This window comes from Anser cygnoides, chromosome 1 (assembly GCF_040182565.1).
Source record: "Anser cygnoides isolate HZ-2024a breed goose chromosome 1, Taihu_goose_T2T_genome, whole genome shotgun sequence".
Taxonomy (NCBI): domain Eukaryota; kingdom Metazoa; phylum Chordata; class Aves; order Anseriformes; family Anatidae; genus Anser; species Anser cygnoides.
The window spans coordinates 46972869-46998297 of NC_089873.1; the positions used below are offsets into that span (position 1 = coordinate 46972869).

A 25429-nucleotide genomic window follows, 5' to 3' on the forward strand; every position below is an offset into this window, starting at 1 on the left:
CCAGTGCCCTCCACAGAGTTCACAGGCGCCGTGAATTCCAGCAGATGCCAGATCCCTCACTCTGAGGCTGCAGCAGGGCAAGTTCTGAGGGGCACTGAAGCCCTAAGGTCAATTCAAACCCAGCCGCTAACCTGTAAGAATTACCATGTTGTTGTCCATAGATAGCTTATTTATTTCTATACTGTGACCACTCACTCTTCTTGTTCTTTTCAGAGATATTCTTTTTCTTCAGAAAAGTCTATTAGCAAAAGAAGCTTTGGCACAGCAGCAGTGCATCAAAATAAAGGAGAGGCTTCTATTCCAAATGGTATTGATTCATAAGAAAAAGGGGCTCCATGTCTTTTAGGGGGGTCTACGGAAGCTGAACAAATGTCACATTAGATTTAGGATGGCAGTGCTTTCCTCCATCTTCCCATATCTGTAGTCAAGCCTGTTTTATGGCACTTGTGTTTCACATGGTGTACTTCCACACTGTCATCTACCTATCCTATAGGAAGTATTTCAGAACTGGGACCAAATTTCACTGTATGGCATACAGACTCTCTGCAGAATTAAGACTCCTCACTGCAGGAGCAGTGCACTTGAGGAGACAGGACATGCACATCTGTCCCTTTGTGGATGACCAGCTGATCCTCTGGCAATGGCAGAGACAGGCAATGGCAATAAGCCTAGAATACACTTGCTGTTCATCCAGATGATTCTCCTAAAGTTGTATATTAAAATAAAAAGCCAAAGTTACAGTCACCATGGAGTTCATAGTAACTGTGACCAGTTCCAGGCTAGTGAGCACTTGCCCAAAGACAGGGTCCTGTCACTACGATTACTTCTACATGAGGTAAAATCTAGTCCTGCTACTCTGGTATGAACATGCCTTGCAGCATTAGACCATATGCTAACATACACATGACTTTCTATGCCAGCCTTCAGCTGTGGGTCCCATAACCTTGGCTCAGGTCCATATGCTTCCCACAGAGTCAACAGATGGATGAAAATATTTTGTCACCTCATTATGTCCTCAACAGAATTGATATGGTGGTTAGCACCTGAAAAGCCTGAGGAAAGGAAGTACTGATGCCTGTGTCCCTCCTTCTCAAATTCTGGTCACAGGCATGGGCAGAGATGCCCACTTGGCCTGCACAGAGGACCGAAAGAGCTGACCAAGAAAGCTGTGGGATGTCTGTCAACATCCTAGAGTCTAGAGCCAAAGCAGTTACAGTGCCCGAGCGAATGATATTTGTATTGTATCTCTGAAAACTCACGTTACACTTCCTGGCTGCCACCCTCTCCATTAAAAAAGGAATGAACAAACAAATAGTATGAGCTCACCATGGCAACTCAAAACTCTTGAGTAATTTTATGTGGACTTCAGTTAATCTGTCACTAGGAGTGGAGTGAGGGAAAGAGAGCTGTGTGTTTTTCACAATAGCACTTTACCAAGGATATTACCCCACTGCCCAACTGTTTGTTGCAACAGGCATATAAGTATATGCTTATATGCTTAACAGGCATATAAGCATAGAATTGTTTCCCGAAATCATGTTTGTATGCTGGATTGCAATCTTCCAGAACACCTTTGCACAAATCCTGGTTTTTGTTTGGTTTGCAAGTTGATAAGGAATGTCCACTGCTCCTTACCAGCTGAGATGGTTTGGCATAATAAATTGCAAATGTCAATCAGCTTCTGATTCATTTCCTAATTTGCCACGTACAGATTAATGGCATCTTGATGATCTATTTCACTCAGATACTGTCTTCTGTCTGTTCACAACCTTCAATAAATATGAAAGATCAGGTCTGCCCTAGACAAAGCAAGGTGAATGTAGAACAGATAAAGAAGATGATTAAAGTACAAAGTACTGGTCTAGATGAAGGAGGACTCTCAGGGGGCTGATACAACAAAGCCAACAGGAGGCTTCACCTTTATGGCAAGTAGCAGATAGTACAAATTAGACCAAAAAGCTAAAATAAGTGAACTAAGTAGCTGTGTTTGTATAGTGTATGGGAGGAGAAGAGGAATTTTGCTGCTAAGGAGACGAGGAAGGAGATAATTACAATAATCAAAATGGGAGACAAAGAGCTCCTGAATGTAGCTGTCGGGATAGAAAGAAAGGACAAAAGTTGGATGATTGCTGCATTGCCAGATGATTAAAGTGATGTTGTCATATTTGCGAATGTTTTGCCTAGATATGAGCATATGTGGGGTATATTGCTTGTTATTCTGATGGATGTATGTACTGCAGCTTCTGTGCAGTCACTGTCATGCTTTGTGTGCATTGAAATTGTATTTTATGAAAAGAGTCGGTTGAAATCTATTGTAGAGACACGCAGGTATGTGCTTTGCTCTCCTTTTGGCAGGGATGCCATTTCGTTTTCCACTCGGAGACATGCAAATCAGATTAGTGTCTTCCCTCAGACTTTGTAAGATTTTTCAGAATGTTTTATCATTTAAGCTTTCATTTTTAAAAAGTGTCTAGGCTTCTGGGTAAAAGAAGCTTTCTCCAGGATAAATTGACACTTGACATCATCTTGAGTCTCTTGTCTTTTGATACTGAGAGATGCAATATTCCTCTCTGTTGTATGGATGGGTGGGGCTCTCTTCAAAACTTAATTAGAGGTTTTAGCCTTCACAGTACGGGACACTAATTGCAGAATGTGGTTGGATCTGTAGCTTTGAATGTTATGTTGGCAAAAATGGAGCCTTGTTTGATTCAGGAAGAAATGAGATCTGATAAAGGGACTCACAGTTTTTTTCTTTTAAGCTATTATTTGTTTGCTGTCTTGCGTTACCATCACCTTTTTTTTTTTTTCCAGATACAGTCTGTGTTTTCAAGCTTAAATCTCTTTTTTTAAATTTCCTTTCAAGAATACAAAACCACTGCTGCTGCTTTTGTTTCAACTGCTCTCGTGATCTTTTTGGATGGCATTTCTAGACCTTTTGATGTGCTTGCACCCTCATTCTATGTGCTGGTATTTCTTCATATTTAACTGTATCTGAACTTAGGGTTTCCTCTCAAGAACATGTTTGATTGATCTCTATGATCATTGGCAGAAATTATCATGAGTGAGCGTTCTCTGAACTTCATCTACATTATTTATCTATGGTTGTTTCGTAGATAATAGTTTTCTCTGTAATTGCCTCCCACCTTAAAAAAATTCAAATCAGCTCTAAGCTATGCCATACTTATTTTTCTTCCTCTCTCTTTTTTTTTTTTTTAAGTAAATTTAGTCTGTAAACTAATCAATAGGCTTTCTGCAGAGAATTTACATCTATCCCAAATATTTGCCCAATCATTCGGCAAGAAATATCTTAGCTGCATGTCTCACGTTGAAGGCACACAAAGGTAGAACAGCATAAAAGAAAAATAGCTTTATACAAAGATATAAACTGTAGGTAAGAGAACCTGGCACTAAGGGAATGCAGAATAAACCTCAGTGCTAATTCATGTGTAAAGCAGATTGCAGTAGAAACCACGTTGGAGGAAGTGCAGACAGTTAGACTTTACAAGATACAACATCGGACTGACAGATTGACTGGCAGGCCTGGAGGGCTGCAGGGGTATCTCATGTCACGAATATAACAGCAAGAAGGTAAGAGAGAGAGTGAAATATTCCTAAATAACAACTAATTGCAGCAAAGAAGTAGTTCTACAAAAAAACACTGCACTGTAAATTTTTACAGCTGGGAAGGACAGGGAGAGGTGAGGCAGAGCTGAATGGGGCACATCAGATGGATGTGTTAAACATGAATATTTTGGGAAATCCTTGACTGGTCACTTTAAATATAGCAAACTTACTTCATTCTCTTCCCATGGTACTAAGAAAAAAGAGAGTTTTTATCATTCTTGCAATAAACTGCAGGACTCTGCAGTTCTTGCATCCTTGCAATAAACTGTGGAATTTTGTAACTTCAAAGCAGCTATTTCAAAAGCCCAGAACACAGTCAGCTCAAGAAAAAGTCAAATACTTGGATAAGTACCTGTTGTTTAACTGAAGCATTTAGTCAGAAGAAGAAAAGATCACTGTTCTTGCAATGCAATGTAACTTCACCTGCATCTTCATTTTCGTTTCAGAAGTCTACAGAACAAATGAAGAAAGTGCCAACCATTGTCCTGTCTGTCTCGTACAAAGGAGTCAAATTTATTGATGCAACAAATAAGGTATGTGCAATCATTGAATATCAGCTTTTTGTCCTCACAGATAGGAATACTTATGAGGCTGGCTCTGTAAGAGCACCAGGCCACAGAGGGGACAGATATGCACTTTGTGTTTCCTTTCTTTTTCTCTTCTCTTCTCTCCAAAATGAAAGTAATCTTATTGTCAATCTCCAGAAACACTGTCTGGAGGACAAGTGAGGCACACTTAATGGCTCAGTTGGAGAACATTGTGTCCGGCCTTCTGCTGTTAAAATGCAAGCTCACCACAACAGACATTTGGCAAGGGGCCTCCACAGAATCCTTAACTGTGTTCTTCTCTATGCAATTCCTTAAATATGCAGAAAATATATACATATTTGTTGGTCTATATAATTTTTGTCTAAAAATACGAATGTAAAGATGTTTCAATAAACAATGAAGATGCAAGGTTTTATCCAGGGCCAGCCATTGTAAGAATAAGAAACATGAGCCGTGAGTGTACTTTTCAAATGTTAGAGCCTCTCTGACAGCTATGTTCCTAGTAGTAGCCGTTTGACTCAATGAACTCCAGCAGCTTCTTCACAGTTATAATTCCATATTTTGTTCATCTTTCTATGTGGCAATGCTCCTGTGCTTTGCTTCTTACATTTCAAAATACAGACAACATACCTCCCTTCCCCTTTAAAAAAAAAAAAAAAAGGGCAGAAATTGATAGATTGGGGAACTCAGTGATGGACAGAACAATGGGTTATTGTTTAGCCAAAGTAAAATGTAAAATCCCTGTAAGCAGGAGTAAAATAATGCATGGATTTCTCTTCTGATGTCTAAGTTGGCAAGAAAATGCAATTCATACTGATGCTTGCATACGAATAGAAATGATTTTTTTTTTCCTGTTATGTGACTAAAATGCACTACACAATATAAAAAGTAAGTCAGGCAACCCAGCTTCCTGACCAGGTTAATAATATATATAACTGCTTTGTGTTGCTGAGCATTCAGATCACACCATACATCTAACCCAGTATCCCTCAAACTTGACAAAGCAGTCAGTTTTTAAAGGTGTGTAACTAGAACTGGGTTTTAAGTGAAGGGACAAAAGCAGGTTTGTGATCTGCTACAGTTTGGAAACCACATGCAGGGTTAGAGGACAGCATGAAAGAAAAACAGAGATGAAATTAGTATTATGTCAGGTATGGCATATTGGCTAGAGTAGAGAGGCCAGGGAATCCTGTCAGTTTCTTTTTCTCCCATTGCGCCAAAATGGAGCTTCTGCAACCCTCATATCCTTTATGTTCTCTGATGTGCAGGGCATAAATCAGGACATTGTAATGCTATTAACTATAACTTGGATAAGGCTGTATTCAGCTCTTAAATCTCCTCTGTAGTGTAAGGGATATTACTGCAATGTCCTTAGGTTAAACAAAATTTAAAAAATCAAGAGAACACAAGGAGCTTCCAGTGTCTCTTTGTACAGTGCATCTCGTCTTATGTATGAAGGAAATTTGAAGTAAGTTGGGCAAATTGTATTAAGTGCCTCTAGTTCGATCCCACTGAAAATTATGCCAGTAGTGCAATAGATGTACTTGATCAAGATAAATTATGCCACAGTCCTGTGTGTTTGCTCAAGTGGTAGAATGCTTTCTTCAGTTCAAAATCTGCACTGCCTTTCCCTTCTGTAAAAACCAGGTAATAGCCTGAAACCCTCCCAGGAGCATTGTTATCAGCCTTGTCCACAGTGTGCTGTACCCAATTCCTTCAAGACCCAAAACAGATTAGCACTAAGGTGAGATCCTATTCAGACTTGTACTGCTTCTGTATGAGCTAATAGTTGACAGCGCTGGGCACCACTTAGCAATAAATGCATACTTTTAAATGACAAAAATAGCTAGCAGTTATGTGCTTGAAAACTCAGCTCTCATGGCTGTTCATCCTTTTACTTTATGCCACCAAGCTAAGAATTTGTATTCTAAGTTACAGCAGGCAAAGCTTCAGGTAACAAAGGGGCTCTGACCTCATTCTACTAAAGCTATTTCAGTGACGCCTTGAAGCTTGGCATGACACCACTTTGACATGACACCATTTCTTTGCAAGTGAGGCCAGAAAGAAATTGCTGCTTAGAAAAAAGCAGACTTTCAGAATTTTCTCGTGGATCAGAGCTAACCCTAACTTCAGGATAATTTCTGCAAGGAGAGGGATTGCCTGACACAAGGTAGGCAAGCAAGGGGAAGGTTGCTTATCAAAAACTTGATCTCTCAGGGGTATTTCCTTGGCAGAAGCAGAACTGACTTTCACCTTCCCTTCTTTTTTCAGAAGCTCTGGAGGTTGCTCTCGACAAACTGAGTAACAATTTTAGAACAATAATTTTTCATTGTCGGTCAGTGCCAGAGGAGTGCACCCAGAAGAGCAAACTGGTTCATAACCTTACAATTTCTATAGACTAAGACTATAGGTCTACTGGAGTAGTGACCCTAGGAAACAGTAAATGCATGCACCGAAAACATTGTTAACTTGGAAAGGAGATCACAGCATAATCCTGTAGAAGCTAGGGAAAAGCCTATTTCACTACTGATTTTCATCCACAGGATTTATTTTAGGCACACCTTATTTTATTCAAAACAAAGTTGATAATGGGTATGTTTCCAAACTTCACTTGGTTTAACGTTAAAATAAGCTCTAAAGCACAAACCCCTGTGTCAACCCCAGGTCACCTAGGAAAAGTTTCAGCATGGCAGAGCAGTTTTCATCTGGTTGCTTTGTGAGTTGTGAATTAACATAAATATTTCACACGATTTTAACACCTTCCAAGCGTTAATTCTTTCTGCTTATTAAACTACAATGTTGACACTACAACATCAATGACAATATATTACAGCTATATCTGTAATCTTAAAGGGATATCTAAATCCCTGGTTTTGGTATAATTACAATTCTCATCAAAATCTTTACTGAGGGTAAAAGTTATCAATTTGAGAACAAAGGAACTAAAATGTTTAAAGTAACATAAAAAGCCAATGGTCGTTAAGCAGAGATTATACGTGTCATTATAAACCAGCATATATTGAAACATAAGTAATGTTTTTGTCATTTTTATGAAAAATGCATTAAACAGAAATAATCAAGTATGTTGCAACAATATAAGATTAAGAGGATTATTTTGTGTCTTTGGTAAGCATTTCCTTATCATGTTTTTTCTGTAATTTGAAATCTAGAATGCTTTTTATTAAGATTTTTCCCAACCCGTTATTTCTTCAATTAGGTGTATTAATACATCTTTTAGAAAACTTGACACCTACATACAAGGGGGAAGGTTGCCACTTAGCAAATGAAAGAAGATATGGCAAAGCATCCTAAGTAACTTAGCTGTATATATTTCCTGTACTTAAAAAAAAAAAAAAAAAAAGGAGGAGGAGGGGAGTTGGAAAGGAAAAAAGGAAAAGACAAGGGTGAGGGAAAAACAGAGATGCTCAGAGATTGTTTTAACTTGAACAGATGCCACTAAGGCAACAGTGAAATGTAGAGCTGTGAGGGACTGTGACATTACAGATGTCATGTGTTCTTTGGTGCAATAGAGATGTCATACTGCAGCAGGCTTGTTCTCTTTCTTTGTTATTTTTTTGTTTGTTTGCTTTATGGAAAAGCCGTAGCTACAGTCAGGAGGGCCACAATTCAGAAGATCATATAAACTAACCTCTAAGGAAATTCCTATTTAATGAGTCGTTCTTCTGTTAAATTATTTGAAATGTGTGTGTTGAAGAAGCAAGGCCTAATCATAAGCCACTATGCAGTATCTTCTTCTCTGGCTTCATGGTTCCTTTGGTCTGAACACAATAATTACATATCAGTAATTTATGTAATGAATATTCATAATTTTCTTCAAAGCTTTAGACAGCTTTTTATTTATTTATTTATTTCATCAGACAGCCACGCCCCACCTCTACCTCAGTCATATGCTGTAGCTTACATTGGCTGTTGCAAGTAGTGTTGCTCAGTGCATGAACAGTTTAATATTTCTAAATCTCTTACAGGATGCTGTTGTTGCTAAGTGGAGAAAAGTTGCCAGATCCTTCTATAGTTAAACTTCTTGCTAAGCAGAAACCTTTCAAGAGCTCAGGGTTTTAATTAGAAATGATGATGCTTTGTTTTGTTTTCTTGAAAGAATGTATCTGAATTTTATCAAACACCACATGCAAAAAAAAAAAAAAAAAGGATATTGAGCCTGCTGGGTTTCAACAGATCCTGTCCTGAAAACCATGTAGCCTGAAAGAGTGTGAGGTAGTGACAACCAGACAGAAAACCAGCAACACTGGAAGATGCTTGTATAGTGCTCTGAAACTGTATTTACAGCCCTATGCCAGAAAGATGTCTTTTTGTCAAAAATACTGCATAAACTGTATAAAACCCAAGCAAAATCATAGGGAAGACCGTAGAATGCATTTGTTGCCTACCAGCTTATTGACAGTTTTAGTTATTGTTGGAGAGGATCAAAACTGAAATGAAATGTATAAGCTCACACATGGAGCGTATTAAATCTCTTCTTAGTAAGAAACTTCTGAAATACTTCAGCACACTAGATGAATGTAAATACAAATCTAAAAGCAATCTTTTTGCAGCTTTTACATGTAATTCCTAAATTGATTGATTTTTTTTGAACAGAATATTATTGCTGAACATGAAATCCGTAACATTTCCTGTGCTGCACAAGACCCTGAAGACCTTTCTACATTTGCGTACATCACTAAAGACTTGAAGACTAATCACCACTACTGCCATGTATTCACTGCGTTTGATGTGGTCAGTTTATAGAAGATACTTCCTTTAATAATGCTTTGTAATAGTTATAGTTCTTTAATTCTGTTAAATCATTTTCGGGCTATAAAGTGATTAATAGAAGGTATTGTTCATTTACCACATGAAAATACTAATCTACTATGGGGTAGTAAATGAACATTTTTGGAGAAAAGCAAAGATTTTCTTTGATACTATCTTATTTCACATCTGAAATAATTCACCTCTGTAATTACAGATTTTTACTGTAACTTTAGTGAGTAGCACAAGAGAAATTTGAAATGCTATTGAAACAAAAATTATTCAAAAACATTAATACAGTATAACATGTATGAATTCTTGAAACATGTTTACAAGTGAGTCTTGACACACAAGTCTTCTAATCTACGCTATAGCTTTCCAAGAAGTTCACAAAAAGCACTTTTGGCCACCCAGTCTGAAATTTTAGCACATAGCACATAAATCAGAAATGAATCAATATTCGTTACATTCAGTGCTTAGTCCTGCTGAAAGGCTGACTCAAGAGGTAGCTTAAACTAACTTTGCATTTTGGACTATGTTCCACCGCCTGCAAAGTCAAAGAAGGACTGGTTTGGTGACTTCCAGCTTTTTGGTTTTTACCCTCATCAGTCTCTCCAAACCAACAAAAAAAGGGTGAGAGGGAAAAACACTTTATTGTGGAGGCCTTTGGAAACATCCCATGTTCATGATGTGGATGTGGTCTGCTTTTTGGACAGAGATCGGATGTTATCTCAGTAAGTGATTTCTTTGGATTTCTTAGCCCAGCTGCTCCATGGGTTTCAGTGTTTAGCTGGATCAGTCCCAATAACACAAACATCTTTCTAAGTATTCCTTAAACCTTTTGGTATTGTATTGAATAACCTGGAAAACTGAAACTTCTGCAAACGTATAGGGAAAATATGAAAAGTTTTATTCTTACTTTAAACAGACAACCAAAAAAAAAAAAAAAACTTAGATCTGAGAAAGAGGAGACCACACAGAGAGATAACTACATATCTCAAGAGGTCCTAGGAATATTTGGCTACCACACTAAATCTCATAGATCTGAAACATCTGTGATAACAGAGATCTGGGCAGAACACTGTCCTTTTTATGTTCCTGTGTAAAAAGTTACACCCGTAACCATCATCAGATTATTATTACTAGATGGCCCCTCTGTTCTCTTCTGCTCTCTGTCACGGCAGTGGGAGTTTTAGCTTAACAAATAATCCAGATATGGAGTTTGGGGAAAATTTATTCTAACACCACATTTTCCTTTTGAAAACAGATTGCATTCATTTGTAAATAAGTCTCAAAACTCTTATTTCAGTTAAAAAACAAATAGTTTCCAAATACCATGTCTTCATTTATAGGTCTAATAATCAAGCACAAACACAGACCCAGGTAAAATTCATTTTCCCTTGCTTGTCAAGGAAAGAACAGTGATCCAGGAATAATTCTAACATTTTGCTCACTTCCCATACCTTAGGAGGAGCATTTAATACCCCAAGCACTTTAAAGTTTCTGTATTGCATAAAATAGCCATTTAATGTCTAACTGTCGTAGTTTTTTCCTGCTACATAATCCTCAGTTGGGTGTTATCTACTCAAATATTCTTTTTGTGTGTGTGTGTTCTTTTATGTTTCAGGATCTAACATTTCTTATGGAAGTACAAGCTCCATGAAAAAAATATCTAGATACTCAGAACATAAGCATAGAGTAACTTAAATTTTCTGTTTAAGTCTAGCATTTACGGAGCCTGATCTTACAGTTTGCTAATAGAAACAGCCCTGTCATTTTTTTAGTAGATGGAAATCCAACCATGGTAAGAAAAGTAAAGTTCAAAATGGTAAAATCCACAATAAAGTATAAAAAAGATGCATCTTAAATCATGTATATTATGGTAATATAATGTACACTATTAGATGATTTTTTCACTCTCTTAGGTCCTTCAATTCCTCAGGAAATGTGGGAAATAGCTTTTTTTTTTTTTTTTGAGTAGGAAAGTATTTTAGTATAACATGTCAACTACCAGCGTTACTGACACTTACTATTTAGAAGTGACTGTACATTCAACTTCTCTACTCAGAGTTATAATGCTATAATCAAAATTGGGAAAAACATCAGACTTGCTTGAAGAATATTGAAGGAGACAAGGCTTGGGGGGAGAAGAGGATTTACTGAGCAATATTTGAAACCCACTTCACTCATTCACTTAGAAAAAGCAGCCCTAAAACTACCAGTGAGGGATTCCTACTGGAGAAAAAGCCATCATAACAGTCCCTGTTCCAAAGTTCAGTTCATATATGGGAGATATCCAAAGTAATTTCAGTCAGGTATTCTTTCATTGCGCCACACACCAATTAATAGAAGACAATCCGCATAAACTAGAGCAGTATCTGCTTTTGTTCATGTAAAGGGCCAGACTAGTACTCTGCATAACCCAAAGACTTTCCTTTTCTGTATTCTTCTGTCCTTCATTGCACAGATTAAGCTGGATAAGCATTGGAAACAGCTAGTATACATATATAGCAGAGGTGAAAAAACATGTTTTCAGGTCTCAAAGTTCTCTTTATTGCCTTCTTCCAGTGGATTTGGAGACTGAAATTTGTTTTGAAAGTTGTTCTCTGTTCGCGTGACCATCCAGGTACAATCAATATAGCATCTGCATGTCCTCAGAACAGAATACTTCTTTCCTTTCCTAAACCCAGAGAGAGCATGCCCAGATGCTATCCTCTCAGGGGCAAATTAGGCAGAATGTGTAAAAGCATTTTAATTCCTCCTCACAACTTTCTTGAGATGGAGCACACTCAGGCACAGAGAGCTTTCAGCTCATGAGCAAATGAGTCTCTCCTCTTTGCCTAGTATACATAGATGGCTTTTGCAGCAGCCTGAAAAGCACATTTTGAAAGCCTGTTTCCATCTTTGTATTGCATACAATATCTCTCTGTGTCATGTTAGAAGAGAGGGAAGGATTCAAAAGAGTTTGACACCCATCATTGCTTTAAATCCACAATGAGAAAGGATCTAGAATTTAAGTTGCATGAATGCCTGTTCATGAAAACCTCGTGCAGCACAGGAGTCCACAGCTGTTAAAGGCAAATGCCAGGTGTGCTTCTCTTGTCATACCAGCTTCGGTGAGCTGAGCTTTCTTCCTCTTGAATGCACAAAGGCTGACGCATTAGAGTGCAGACAAATGTACGTCCTTTCAGGTGCCCCTAAATGTAAATGTTTTGTGGTCTGGAGGGTAAAGCATCTGTACAGTCAACAGTGTAAACATACGTGTATAGCAGCTCTACACCCAAAGAACTCAATTTACTAATAAATAATCTTCCATATTTGTCAGGTTTTTATAGTAGAAATCCTTGACATCAGGCCTTGAAGACTCCATCATGACTAAGAATTGGGCAAATGATTGCATCCCAGGGAATGGAAATTTTGAACTGGGATAGAATTTTCAGATTTTTCAAGTTAAGATTTCATATACTGTGTTTGGTTTGGTTTTATCTACTGGGATTTTAAGTTCAGTACATTGCAGAGAGGGTCTCCTAATCGACATTCCTACACAGCCAATGAGGTGGGGAGCTCATACCAATTATCTGTGAGATATCAAAGGAAGCTTCTCCAGTAAATTCAGTCTAAAGACCAAATATAACATTGATCACAAAGGGGAAAAAATTAGTTGCCTAAAAGCAAAAACCCATCAAATCCTCATTATATCCAAAGTGTTTTTCCAAAAGGGCAAAATGTTACTTTTTCAAAAAAAAAAAAAATCCCTTGCAAAATCCCTTGCAAGTGACATTTTAAGTTTTTGTAGATCAAAAGACAGAAACTAGCAATCTTGCTCTCATTCTTAAAATAATCCTGAAGCCTCAACATAGCTTTATGGAAGCATGAAAATACAATGAAGAAACAGTGCCTGCTGCAACTTATGCAGGAAAAAAAAAAAAGAAAAAGGTAAGCTAAACTGTAGCAAAACAATTAGCTGTTGTAATTGGTTGGCTGAATTAAAGTGGTTGAAGAATAGACTCAGACTTGCACTAAGGAATTGAAATATAACATTACACTGGAAACAAGGCAGTTGACCTCAGTTTCTCATAACACACAAATTGTTGCTTAAAGGCATTAGCTTACTCACTTTCCTTCTCTGCCATGCTGAGCAAAGAATGGGATTGTAGCAGCACTCGGAATCACCATGGTCCTAAAAAATTTACCTCCTTTCCAAGGAGCTTGATGGGGTGACGTAAAGGTCAATGTCTTCCACAGCGACCACAGGGTCTACAATTTTTGTTCTAAGCATCTCTTGGGTAGACAGACCTGTTTACTTCCTTTCGTGTCATATGTTAAAAAAAAAAAAAAAAAATCAAATGGTCTGATCAGTCTATCAGAAGGATTTCCATTATGGTTTTTACAGTTGTTGTCTTCCTCCCATATCCTCAAGGGAATCCTGCTCTTACCTCTCCAGTAATAGCCCATCCAAGAATATATGCTAACTCTCATCTTCATATTCCTCTCCTAGTACTACAAGTGAGAAATTTCTCAAACCAAACCTATTTGCTTCTGTTGTGTTTTGTTTTTTTTTTTCAGTTATAATTTTGCAGATACTTTGTTTTAAATTTTAAAAGGTAAAATTCTAAAGCCCTCCATTATATCCAAGTGAAGTGCATGCTTCACTTCTTCAAAGCTCTATCACAGTACACCATGTGTAACATTTATGCACAAGTTATGGTTCGGTTTATGTTTAGAATATTGAACAGAACAGTACACACTTTGTATTGTTTGTCATATTTCAAATACGTATTAACTATAGAAACAGCTACATGTTTGCATGCTCCAGGCAGGCCTATTTTTTTCATTTTACACACTATACAAGAAAACAAACCATAGTGGCTTACGACAAGATGCAGGACCTAGACTAGATTTCCCATGTCTCTGCATGGCAGACTCTCTGCTTTTCTCTACTCTGATCTCAGAACTGTTCAGTCTGCCTCTCATGGACCTTTATGTATACCTCTCTGGATAGTGCATTCTCCCAGTCCCAATAGTATTACAGTCTGCTTTTTCTCCAAGCCTTTATTACACCCTGTTCTGTTGATGTATTCCTTTATCAATAATAATATCCAGTGTAGATAATCCCATGGTGACATAGTACACTACTTTAGTGTCACAAAAGCAGATTAAGATGTTGTTAGAATAATATCCTTGTGCTACTAATACGTGCAGTCTATTTCAAATAATATTATTCTGTACCTTTTTAACGATTATACTCAATTGGTCTTAATTCTATAACTAGTGTCCTGCTAAAAGGCAGACCACTTTATAATAGTCTCTTTAGCCTTTCATTTATGACTCCACTGGCAAACTGTAACCTCAGTATTTCTCAGTCCTGGCCAGTTTCCTTAAATTAAGCGTGAGACAATTTGGAGACTATTGCTATCAAATCAGACAAACGTTTTTACTCAGGAAACTATGCAACTTTGGCTAGCTTGCTGTTGTTAATGCAGTCATAACAGCTGAGAGGATGTCCCCGTGGAGGAGTATAATTGTTTTCTCTCTGACCTAACAAAGGCCAGAGTTGGCACCTTTATAAGATTGTTGTAATGAGCCAAATAGGCTGAATTTAGCCTACACTTTTTCTACAGAGTATAAAGACTCTCATTACAGAGAAAGTGTAGGTTATAAAGTACATCACTCAGTGTAGTGCGATAACAAAGGGATAGAATTTCTTCATGACTGCAGTGAAATTGTAGTATATGGCATGAAATAAGACACGGTCTTTTAACTATTTAACGACTGAAGGGCAGATAGTGTATTTCTGTGTGTCTTGCACTGCTTTCTCGCATATTACAAACCCAACAGTTAGACTTGACAAGCTAAAAAGATGCGTCATGTAAAATTACTACATCTGAAATTACATCAAAAGCATGTAGGTGATTTAAGGGCTCACCTGATTTCAAAGCAATACAGGAATGCACCCAGCTATGGGCTACAGATGTTCAGGAAGGAGAGAGTAACTTCTGAATTACATCCAAGATGTATGAATTACTCTAAGGAGAATGCAGGACATAAGAAAGTAAGCATGCAGGCTTGTGTTTGCTCTGCAGGTGTTCAAAATATCATTGGAAAGTTTATAGGAGCCTAGAAATAAATATACCAAAACAACCCCACAAACCTGGAGGAAAAAAAAAAAAAAGACTTTCACTTGCAGTTTGGATTATGGTCAGCCAGCTCTGGAGAAGGAGAGGTCAGCAAAGGAGGTCTGAACCAGAGGAAGGTGGAATGTCAGATACCCACAGCAGTGCAAGATGGGTGGGGTGTTGAGAACAGCAGATACAGGGTGAGGTAGGAAGAGGTGAGGGGGTTAATGACTTGTTCTAACAAAAGGTGACACCCATCCACCCACTCCTTTTCTCATGTTTAGTGAGATAATGTTTTCAAAGTTTTTTAAAGTAGTTATTTTCACTACAGTAGATTACATATAGATTGTCCTTAATAAATGAGAAATCAAATAACAGATGTAAATATAGCAGATATTGTTTTTAATTATTTTCATTACAATGCATTCTGTAAACAGTACTACGTCACTTCTTATATCTAACAATAACTCCACCTAACTCCAATTTTAAATGTTTTTGTTTTGTTCCAGAATTTAGCTTATGAAATCATTCTTACATTAGGACAAGCATTTGAGGTGGCCTATCAGCTTGCACTACAAGCACGAAAAGGGGGCCATTCTTCAACCCTCCCAGAAAGCTTTGAAAATAAACCCTCCAAACCTATTCCAAAACCACGTGTTAGTATTCGGAAGTCAGTGGTAAGTAGAAAGGAGTGGTGCATGCAAAAAAAGAAAAATAACAATAATAATAATAGTAAGCTATACAGTAAGAATTGATGCATGTGTAGAAGCTGTGTAAGTTAATACACCTGTTGAGTCAGAAATTCTCCACGTCTCAGCTGTGCCACCTCTGCTCATCACCTGGTAGGGTTATGTCACTGCAGTGCAGAAAGCCACTCAGAACTGCCCAATTTGTGTTCCTCCGGTTTAGAAAGTTGCTTGACTAGTGTTGCACATATCTCTTTTCTAGTTATGCCAAAGTTTCAATTGATTCAGCCTAATTCCAATGTATTGTCCTTTTTTAAGTGTTGTGTATCACAGACAATGCGTACATCTAAAACTGTTCAGTTCCATGGGCTTCCCGGAGCTCGTGTCAAGAAATAAAATCAGCACTAAACCTATCTTTGGTACACAATCACTGCATGTGCAAATCAGTATCTCAAAAATTTTGATGTTTGATTTGTGTATGATTGCCAGATGATGAAACCTAATCAAATTGCAAATCCAAATCAATCTCCAATGATCTTCTTGTCACACCAAACAACTTCTTTTCTTACCTTTTTTTTTTTTTTTTTGCTTTTTTGACCCTCTATGGAACCTCCTGTTTCAGAAGCATTTCAATACACCTTTTCAATATCTTCTTTGGAATCCCAAATTCCTAAAAATCGTAGGTCATCAGAGCAACATACTGAGTTTCTTTATTTAAAGTGTCATCCTAGAGTGCACAGCTGACAGGGAAACGCGCTTTTACGATACAGCTTTTCAAAAATTACGAAAATTATTTTAAATCAAGTGAGCATAGTGTGATCGTGTAGTTGACTACATAGTGTATCATATTCACTGGCTGTAAAGGAGAACCATACTCTGCGATATTTAATTCTGGGATGCGGGGAAGGGGACATGTATACATGAACGTGTATGTATGACCATACACTTTCTTGTTCATCACCATAGGATTTTAAGAAAGAACATTTCCTGATTTCATCTGTCTCAGTACTGAAAGGACTTTGCAGGATCAAGTGTTGCTTTAAATGTAGCGTTAACAAGCTTTGATGCGCTACAGCTTGGGGATCAGCACAGCTCTGATCTAAACTGTAAATCAGGGCAACCATCAGCAGGTAGATGGGAATGCAGACCACTGCAGACTACTGCTGTAGACGTTAGAACAGGACTTTGTTGATAAAGGTTTTGTGGTGTGTTCTAGTATTTTATTTTATTTTTAAGAAAAAACTTCTACTAGAAATGCTGTGTGCAGGGATGGTAACCCATCTGTTTATTTGCATTTGTTTTAAAGCAAATAGATCCATCTGAACAAAAGACTCTTGCGAATCTACCATGGATTGTTGAACCTGGACAAGAAGCCAAAAGAGGCATTAATACCAAGTATGAAACTACAATTTTCTGATACAAAACTGTCCCCCTGTTCCTTGTTGTGCCTTGCACTCCAAGCAGTCACAGCACAGCCTTTCCTTTATGGCAACGTTTCAATCCAGCAGAGAGGAAGACTGCACTGTATGAGTGGCCTTGTAACTAACGAAAAAGGCTGATAGTCATTTCTGGTGATCTTCTTCCTGCAGCACTGACAGAAGAATGACACTATATGAAGACTTTTAAAATTACAGTCCACAAGAGGAGTGAGAAACATTATTTTTCACACAGTTCTCCCTTGTGACTTTGCCACAGTGCTTTCTTTGATTTCTTATTTTAGAATTCTACTTTTTAAAAAAAACAAAAGGTCTCCTAACTAACACTAATGCTGCCTACAAGTAGGATATTTGATTGGTTTTTTATTTAAATCTTGGCAGTTTTTAATTGAAATAGAACCAGAATTAATAAATAGAGTATTTGTGAAACCACTGAATTCATTAATAATTGCTGTGTTGAATAAAGAACTCATTAAAGTGACAAGAAATTAGGTACCCTGATTTCTGTGTGCGCTGGTTTTATATGTAATCATTGGTGTCCTTTGATCCTCTACAGAAATAGGAGCTTCTTGAATTGTAACAAAGGATCAGAGTTTTATGAATGGTTAGAAAAAAAGTATTAATAATGCACAGAAAACATTTATTAGATATTTTTATGGAAGAGAAGAACTATAGGAAAGCATATGAGTATTTATGGAAAAGAAGCCAGATTAATTATGACAAATATTGTTTATTTTAAAGTTGATTAAACCATTGCTATTGCAGCATTATGAAAATTATAAAAGTTGTAGCATCAGTGCACTGGATGTTCCGTGTGATCAGTCTGGAATGCAAGTGGAATGAATGGTCATTCTACTACACCTACATAATAGTTTATGCAGTTTGACATTGCTATAGCCATGAATTCTACTAGTATTTTTAAAAATAATCTCAGTGGTTCTAAAACAAAATCAAAACTCTGGATTTTGCTATCAAGATTTCTGTCACAGAAAACTTGTTTGGAAGATTGTTGATAAAATTATACTGCAAAACATTTTCTAAATAAAAATGGTGAGAAAAAGAAAAAAATTCCAAAGTAATAAAAATGTTTTCATGGAACAAAATGGTTAAGCATTTGCTTAATATTTGATTAAATAATATTTACTTACATTTTCTTTAAAGTGTTTTAATTTTTTTAATGTCTGTGGAGTATTTGTATAATACCATGATGTATATTTATGTAGAACTGAAATTATAACAGTACAAATATCACTATAGGAGAAAAATGGCATTTTAACGTATATTGTTCTATCCAGTCAAATTGTGAATCATTTTGAAGTTCATTATAGAGATATTGATAAATTGTGTGGTTGTCTTAACGTTTTTTTAATTATTATTTCATATCCAGCTGAGATTTTCAGTTAGAATGGTCAGTTGGTAAATTCCAAAAACGGATAACTGAACTTGGTTTAAACCTGATAATTGTATATGGTTTAGTTAAACCTAATCATAGCGCTGAGTGATGACATACTTTTAATACATTATTCAATTTACTTGAACAAAATAGTTCCTTGTACATATTTTGCCTATTCACTGTTGATATGTACGTAGTCAACTGACAGTAAAAAACTAACACTAAAAATATGGTACCAAAAGGAAAATTGTATAGGAGAACAGTAAATAGTAGCCTCACTGCAACAAAACTTATGTAAATATGCTTGGGCTTCCAGTTATAAATTTTGTAATTTTGTCATTTATTTATATCCTATAAAAGCACACAAAATAAAATGAAGTTGTACAGTCACAAGGCTTTGTGTGTTATTTTATCATTGCTAAATGAAACAAGGGGCTGAGCCAAGGGATACTGAAGTCAGGGAAATGTGCTCCCTCCCCTTCCCCCGATTTCACTGGGCTTTGAATCTTGTCCCACGCAAACTCAGGCATTGCTGTGGAGACAACTTTATTTTAGAATACAGATTTTGTTTACAGATGGTAAACACCTTATACTTTAAAGCTCTTAATTAACTGTTTTTTCAGTGCACTATTCAATTGCTGACTTTCCATATTTAATCGCATACTCTTAAGAGTTGCAGGGGAGGTTATGTTAAAATGCATACACCTCAGACACCAAAAGTAAAAAATGTCCAGATTTTCAGGCTATAAAACTGGGTAGCTGAGTGACCCCTAAAATTAAAGGAAAAGGCAGGAGCTGTAACACAACCCTAAGATACAAGGGAAGTGAAGCAACAGGAAGGATGGCAACTTGTGGGAGAAATTTGATCCAGGTTTATCAAAGAGATGTCAAACAGGTATGGTGGCACAGCGAGCAGCTGGACTTGTTTGGGAGAGATAATAAGAGGCAAAATCAACTGAGGATGGCTAGCAAGACTGATGAAAGACGAGACGGATGAAAGACTGCTAGGACAGGGAATGAGTATGAAGAGAATAGTTTGGGGGGACAGTGAGTCAGCAAATGACTGGAGCCCCCACAGCAGACATAAATTGAAGCTGGAAGGAAAGATAAGAGTTAATGGGTATAAGGTACTTCTGTGTTTGCAGAAACCTGGGATTTTAGAGGAAAACATTTCCTGCACTTACTGATTTTATATAAGCCCACTGGAGGCAAATTGATGGGGTCCCCTCTGTCATGGGACAATGGCTCAGCATTCCTTTCTTCAGAGCCAAAGAGACTTCTCTGAACACAGGACACAAATCTGCACTAACCCAAAGGAGTTAGCACTTGATCATTAGTCCTTCTGGTGAACAGCTGACTTTTTTTTTTTTTCTTTTTAAGTCTGTAGGATGCTGGCATTTTATAGGAAGTAAGGAGACAATGGTCAATCTTAAAAGTGAAGGTAGAGAAAAAGCCAGACACCTCCAAAAGATCAGGAAGTGAGGAAGATTGCTTTTCGTGCTGTCTACTCAAGGTAAGAGGGAAGCAGAGGCAATCAAGGAGAGTACATGAAGAAACTGGAGCATCTGCATGTTGTGAGCACGGGAGTTAATTGCAACAACTGCCTTACAGTGGAAGGGTGGAGTACTGGCGAAAGATGAGAGATGATAAAAAGATTGCATTTGACATGAGATGATAAGGAAATTGGAATCAAAGTGAGGTAAGCGTGGGTGTCAAAGGATTGTGAACATTATTTGGGTAGTGAAATCTCTATTATACAAGGCAAGAAGCTGCTGGGAGAATTCATAAGGACTGGAGGAACTCAGGAGGTAACAAGGGGGGAATCCTGTGTTGTGGAGCTGGAAGGCTTTCTGAAGCAGCTGTTGCTTTTGAGACTGGACATGGTGGTAATTCCAACCTGGCCTGGCATTTATTAAACGTCAGAGGAGCTACTGCTCACTGCGGACAGGAGGGGGCATACAGCAAATCTGGTTCTGGTAGTCTGCCAGCACATATAAGAGAGGCTGCTTCTGCAGAACCCCAGCACTATACACGGCTTTTAGTTTCTACCCATCTCAGCATCAAAAACTGGCATAGCCATAAGATGGTGACCACTTGGAAGAGAATTAGATGGTCATGAAAAAGGTTGTGTCAGTCCTTTGCAAAAGACAACATCATGATAGACAGCTAATAAGCTTTCATGTCCAAAGATGAAATAAGTTTATAGTTTCCATTCTAGAATAAAATTTTGTGCCATGTGCAGACTCTGATCTAATTTTGCCCTAGATTTCTTTCAGTGTATTCTGTTCATCTATCCTTTTTCACACTTCACTGTAGGATGATGTCTAAGATGTCAACAAGACAACAGTCTAGAAATAGTAACTTCAACTGTCTCCAAACCATAAGCCCAAACAATTGACTCCACACTGTGTGGCAGTGACAAACTAAGTGAAAGACAAGGCATAAGGATCAGAGACAATATTTAAATGAGGGCATGTACCTAAGAAAAGGTATGTCCATTATCTCATGTAAAAAGACCACATGAAGAAAGTGAAAGAATGTATATAAGGAAACGGAAAATTCAGGAAGAATGGAAGAAGAAAGGACTCCAAACCAGGGGAGCACAGGGGAATACTGTTCAGGCTGAACCGTTTCTCTGAAACAGTTTAGAGCTCTGTAACTTCTTTGCTAAAGCAGCATAGTTAATGTTCCTGGCCGTATCACTATCCAGTCCACCTTTGAATACCCTGGTTCTAGTTAGCTTTCATACCTGTGAGCTCATAACCCAGCTAGATGGAGGCTATGGTCTATGGTTCTTGCCATGAAGGAAGGATGTGTCCCAAATGCTGGAAGGGGAAGCTGCACCTCCATGACTGACTCCCTCCCCTGTACAATACCACAAGCAAATCTGTCATCAGTCCAATTAACATGCATATGTATTCACGACTGCCACATCACTCCTGCTATGGAAGTGAGTTACCCAGCTGTCTTTGAGAATGTGGGTGTGGGTTATGTTGCAATAAATGGACAGAAAAAGATGTGATCAATATGTAAACCAAAGAAAGTTCTCACTCTCTCCTGTCCTTGTTCTTGCCACCAAGTGTGTGGAAAAGAAAACTATTCTTTCTATCAATCAGAAAAATCTGAATTCAAAACACTTTCTGTTTAGGGAGTAACTGAGGGCCTTAGACTACTTTCTCACATACAAGAAACGTGTTAGAGTTCATAGAATCACAAAATGGTTTGTGTTGGAAGGGACTCTAAGTATCACCTAGTACCAACCCACTGCCATGGGCAGGGGCACCTCCCACCAGACCAGGTTGCCCAAAGCCCCATCCAGCCTGGTCTTGAACACTTCCAGGGATGGGGCATCCACAGCTTCTCTGGGCAGCCTGTGCCAGTGCCTCTCCACCCTTGTAGTAAATAATTTGTTCCTGATACCTAAAATAATCCAGCCTCTTTTAGTTTAAAGCCATTACTCCTTGTCCTATCACTATACTCCCTGATAAAGAGTCCATCCACAGATTTCTTGTAGCAAAGACCACTATAAGTTATCCTCAGATAACCTCTTCTCCAGGCTGAGAAACCTTAACACCCTCAGCCTGGATATTTAACATAATAAACACATTTAATTAGAAGCTACATGCCTTTTTTATATATAACTACCTTCAAATCATTAGAACTGCTTAGATTCTCCAGATCCTTTTCCAAAGCTAAATTTATTCCAATAATAAATCCATTTAAAAAAGAAAATATATATATTCATGCACAATGTTAAGGGTGGTCAATGACAGAGAGAACACGTCCACATTTCAAGGCAATATATTTGTTATCATCTCCTCTAAACAAGTATTAGAAAGACCAGAAATCCAGTGAGACAGGGGAAATCAAAGCATTTTCCAATATGGAGGCTACCCAAGGAACATTAAATTTATCCTATAGTGACACCATGAGGAAAAAAGAAGTAGACTACACTGATTTTAAAGATATAGTAGATGCAATGCAATCTTCACTCTTTTGCCTGTGATTATTAGATAATGATAATTGCTAGGCTGCAGAATTAAGGGCTTGGGCATGTTCTAAGCAAAAATATCCTAACGTATATAATTGGGGCTAGCACTACTTATTCCTTGAGCTTATGTTGAAAATAAATAAATAAATAAATAAAATAATAATAGTATACTGTTATCTGCTGTCTTGAAGATAAAGTTACAGATTATCTGAACAATCTTGCATTAGAATTGAATTAAATCTACTGCTGCATCCAGGTATCTGGAAATGGTGTATATGATTAGAAGTTAATTTTAAAAGATGCTAGATCAGTCACTATGACCATCCTTGTATCACAACCATTTATGTTTCACGCAGCTATACTTAAACAAATCTCCAGAAATGACCTAGGCCAAAAGCCTCAATCATAGAAAATTAAACTGATTGCTACAAGAAGTAAAAATATGAAAGAGACTATTAATATGCCACCATTGTCCCCAGCTTTTGATATGGCAGGAAAGCACTTCAGTAAGAAGTTCCTAAGTAATTGCAGCTGCTAATGCACATGTTCTGTTCCCTGTGCTACAGAAAAAGATGGGAAAAAATACCCCTGCCAACCTGCTTTTGGGGAAAACTGCTTCCCAGCCAGAAGTCTTAAATGGTGGTCTGCAAGGAAACTGCACCAACAGAAAAAAAAATGAACAGCTGTTGCACCTGAAGGCATGGCTCAACTGTGTTAAATACTGCACTTACTAAAGCAGCCTAAATCAAAGGAAGGTAAGAGGTTAAGAAGCAAAATTATACATTGCAAGAAATAAATTTTTCCCGACCCACAGATGATCAACAGAAGCTCTAAGTCTCAGTATTTCATTACAATCACTGTTCTAGCACAGACTACACAGAACTGAGGCAAGGAACATGATCAGATGGTCTCAGGTTCATCTGTGCACCTATTTTTGGGTGAGACATGCAAAGCAAGGCAATAAAGATCTTAGCTTTATAATAATCCATAACTTTAGAAGCAGAATCCATAGCTACAGAACAGATGGGAGCATATAAGTAGAAACTGAATGTTTTACTGAGACTTTTGTTTAGATTCAGTTTTGTGTAGAGAAGTAGAAACTAAGATCTTAATTCCCTTGTTTTACATGACTTTACAAGTTCTTTTTCTTTCTTTTTCTTTCTTTCTTTCTTTCTTTCTTTCTTTCTTTCTTTCTTTCTTTCTTTCTTTCTTTCTTTCTTTCTTTCTTTTTCTTTCTTTCTTTCTTTCTTTCTTTCTTTCTTTCTTTCTTTCTTTCTTTCTTTCTTTCTTTCTTTCTTTTCTTTCTTTCTTTCTTTCTTTCTTTTTTTCATTCCATCCGCTAGACCTTGTTATTCTTTTGTCTGCAAACCTGAAATGTCCTGCCTCTCTCACATGCCTCACTAACGGGTCAGTTCTCAGCCTTTTCTCCAATTCAACCAAATGGATTCAGCTCTTAAACTTTGCATTGCAAGACTTTTCCCCAACCCATGGATTACTTTTTGCAGTCCTCTTCTAAATTTTGGTTGAAGCCAGTTCATCCCTGAAATATAAATAGCAGAGCTTCATACACTCTTCCAGCTGATGAATTATTAATGAAACACATAGATCACTTCCTTACTCCATCAAGCTAAATCTTTTTTATGTACTTGCTTACATACCGATGCAAACACTTTGGGAATTATATGGATGACCTCATCAAGTTTAATTTCTACACCACCATTTTCAAGATGGTCTCACTGGCGTTCTTGACTCCATTATGTATGACATAACTATACCTTATTCATAACATAACAAAAAAACACGTTGTTGAATGTGTTCACGTTATCTAGTGATAACTACTTATTCTTGCTGTTTACTTTTAACCAATTTATATCATCTGCATTTTTATCATAAAAGGTTTTCTAGGTCATGGACAAAAGCACTAAATAACATTGTAACAATGAAGTGGCCCATGTTTTAATCCATCTAATATGTTTTCTACCAATGCTATAAAATAGAAGCACTTCAAAATGCTGTGAAAGAATGAATCAAATTTCCTAAAGAAATTCAAAGTTCATGTATTGACATTGATGGGGTAAAAAAAAATAAAAATAAAAATAAAAAACACAAGATAAACAACTAGATATCTGCCAGTAATGTCTGACAAAACCAATCTCTCATAAAACCATAACAATCAGCAATACATAGAAAATTTCTGCAATGTTCAGGCTAGATTCTACTTTTTCATATAGCCCTAAATCTTCCATTCCACTATTTTACTCAGGACTGAATTGAAAACAATAGTTCCCTCGGTCTCCTTATTTTAAATACTAGAATTGTCATGATTCACGATCCTTTAGTAATTTGTCATTTTTAAAAGACATGATGAATTTTACCAGCAGTGGTTCAAAAGACTCTTCATCTTACATGTCTCAGACATTTGGCTATTTAGTGTTTGGATTTGCTGATTGAATATTCTTTAGTTTGAACAAATCATCCTTGCCACCTGTTAAGATTATAAACTTCCTGTTCCTGTGACTAAAATTACATGGAATAGATACACTTTGCCATTTATTTCCAAATATTCTCTCTCCAACATCATATTTCACAACTATATCACTGTGATCAATGGCCTAAGCTGCATTTTGCTAACTGCAGCGTTTTAATACTAAATGACCTCTCGTTTACTTTTCTTATTGATATTTCACTGACTGGCATACAAACCCTAATCATTTGCTCCTATACTTTACTTTGTAATTTATACTTTAATGTATCATAAACATCTTTTAATATATTTGTATATGTTTTACTGCAGTTTCTACACCTCTTTTTAAGGCGATATTTAATATCATAAGATAGCATCTCATTCAGTAGGTTAGATGTTTTTTC

General features: G+C 37.2%; 1 protein-coding gene and 1 long non-coding RNA gene across 12 annotated transcripts in view; one reads left to right on the plus strand and one right to left on the minus strand.

Annotated features, from left to right (window-relative positions):
• The window catches only part of ANKS1B (ankyrin repeat and sterile alpha motif domain containing 1B), a 441289-nt gene extending 422326 nt beyond the window's left edge, over positions 1 to 18963 (plus strand). For 10 of the 11 annotated variants that reach the window (XM_066994511.1, XM_048061063.2, XM_013182625.3 and 7 more), the window contains 4 exons: positions 4071 to 4157; positions 8787 to 8924; positions 15565 to 15732; positions 17048 to 18963. In XM_066994511.1, coding sequence (XP_066850612.1) covers positions 4071 to 4157; positions 8787 to 8924; positions 15565 to 15732; positions 17048 to 17158 — 504 coding nt within the window. In that variant the 3' untranslated portion in view covers positions 17159 to 18963. The remainder of the gene's footprint in view (positions 1 to 4070; positions 4158 to 8786; positions 8925 to 15564; positions 15733 to 17047) is intronic. The other variant, XM_048061064.2, reaches the window with a different exon arrangement.
• Positions 11823 to 15265, minus strand: LOC136790477 (uncharacterized). The gene is made up of 3 exons (XR_010830468.1): positions 14866 to 15265; positions 13057 to 13246; positions 11823 to 12136 (listed from the first exon to the last, which is right to left on the minus strand). It is a non-coding gene; the product is annotated as an uncharacterized lncRNA (long non-coding RNA).
• Positions 18964 to 25429: the final 6466 nt, after the last annotated feature.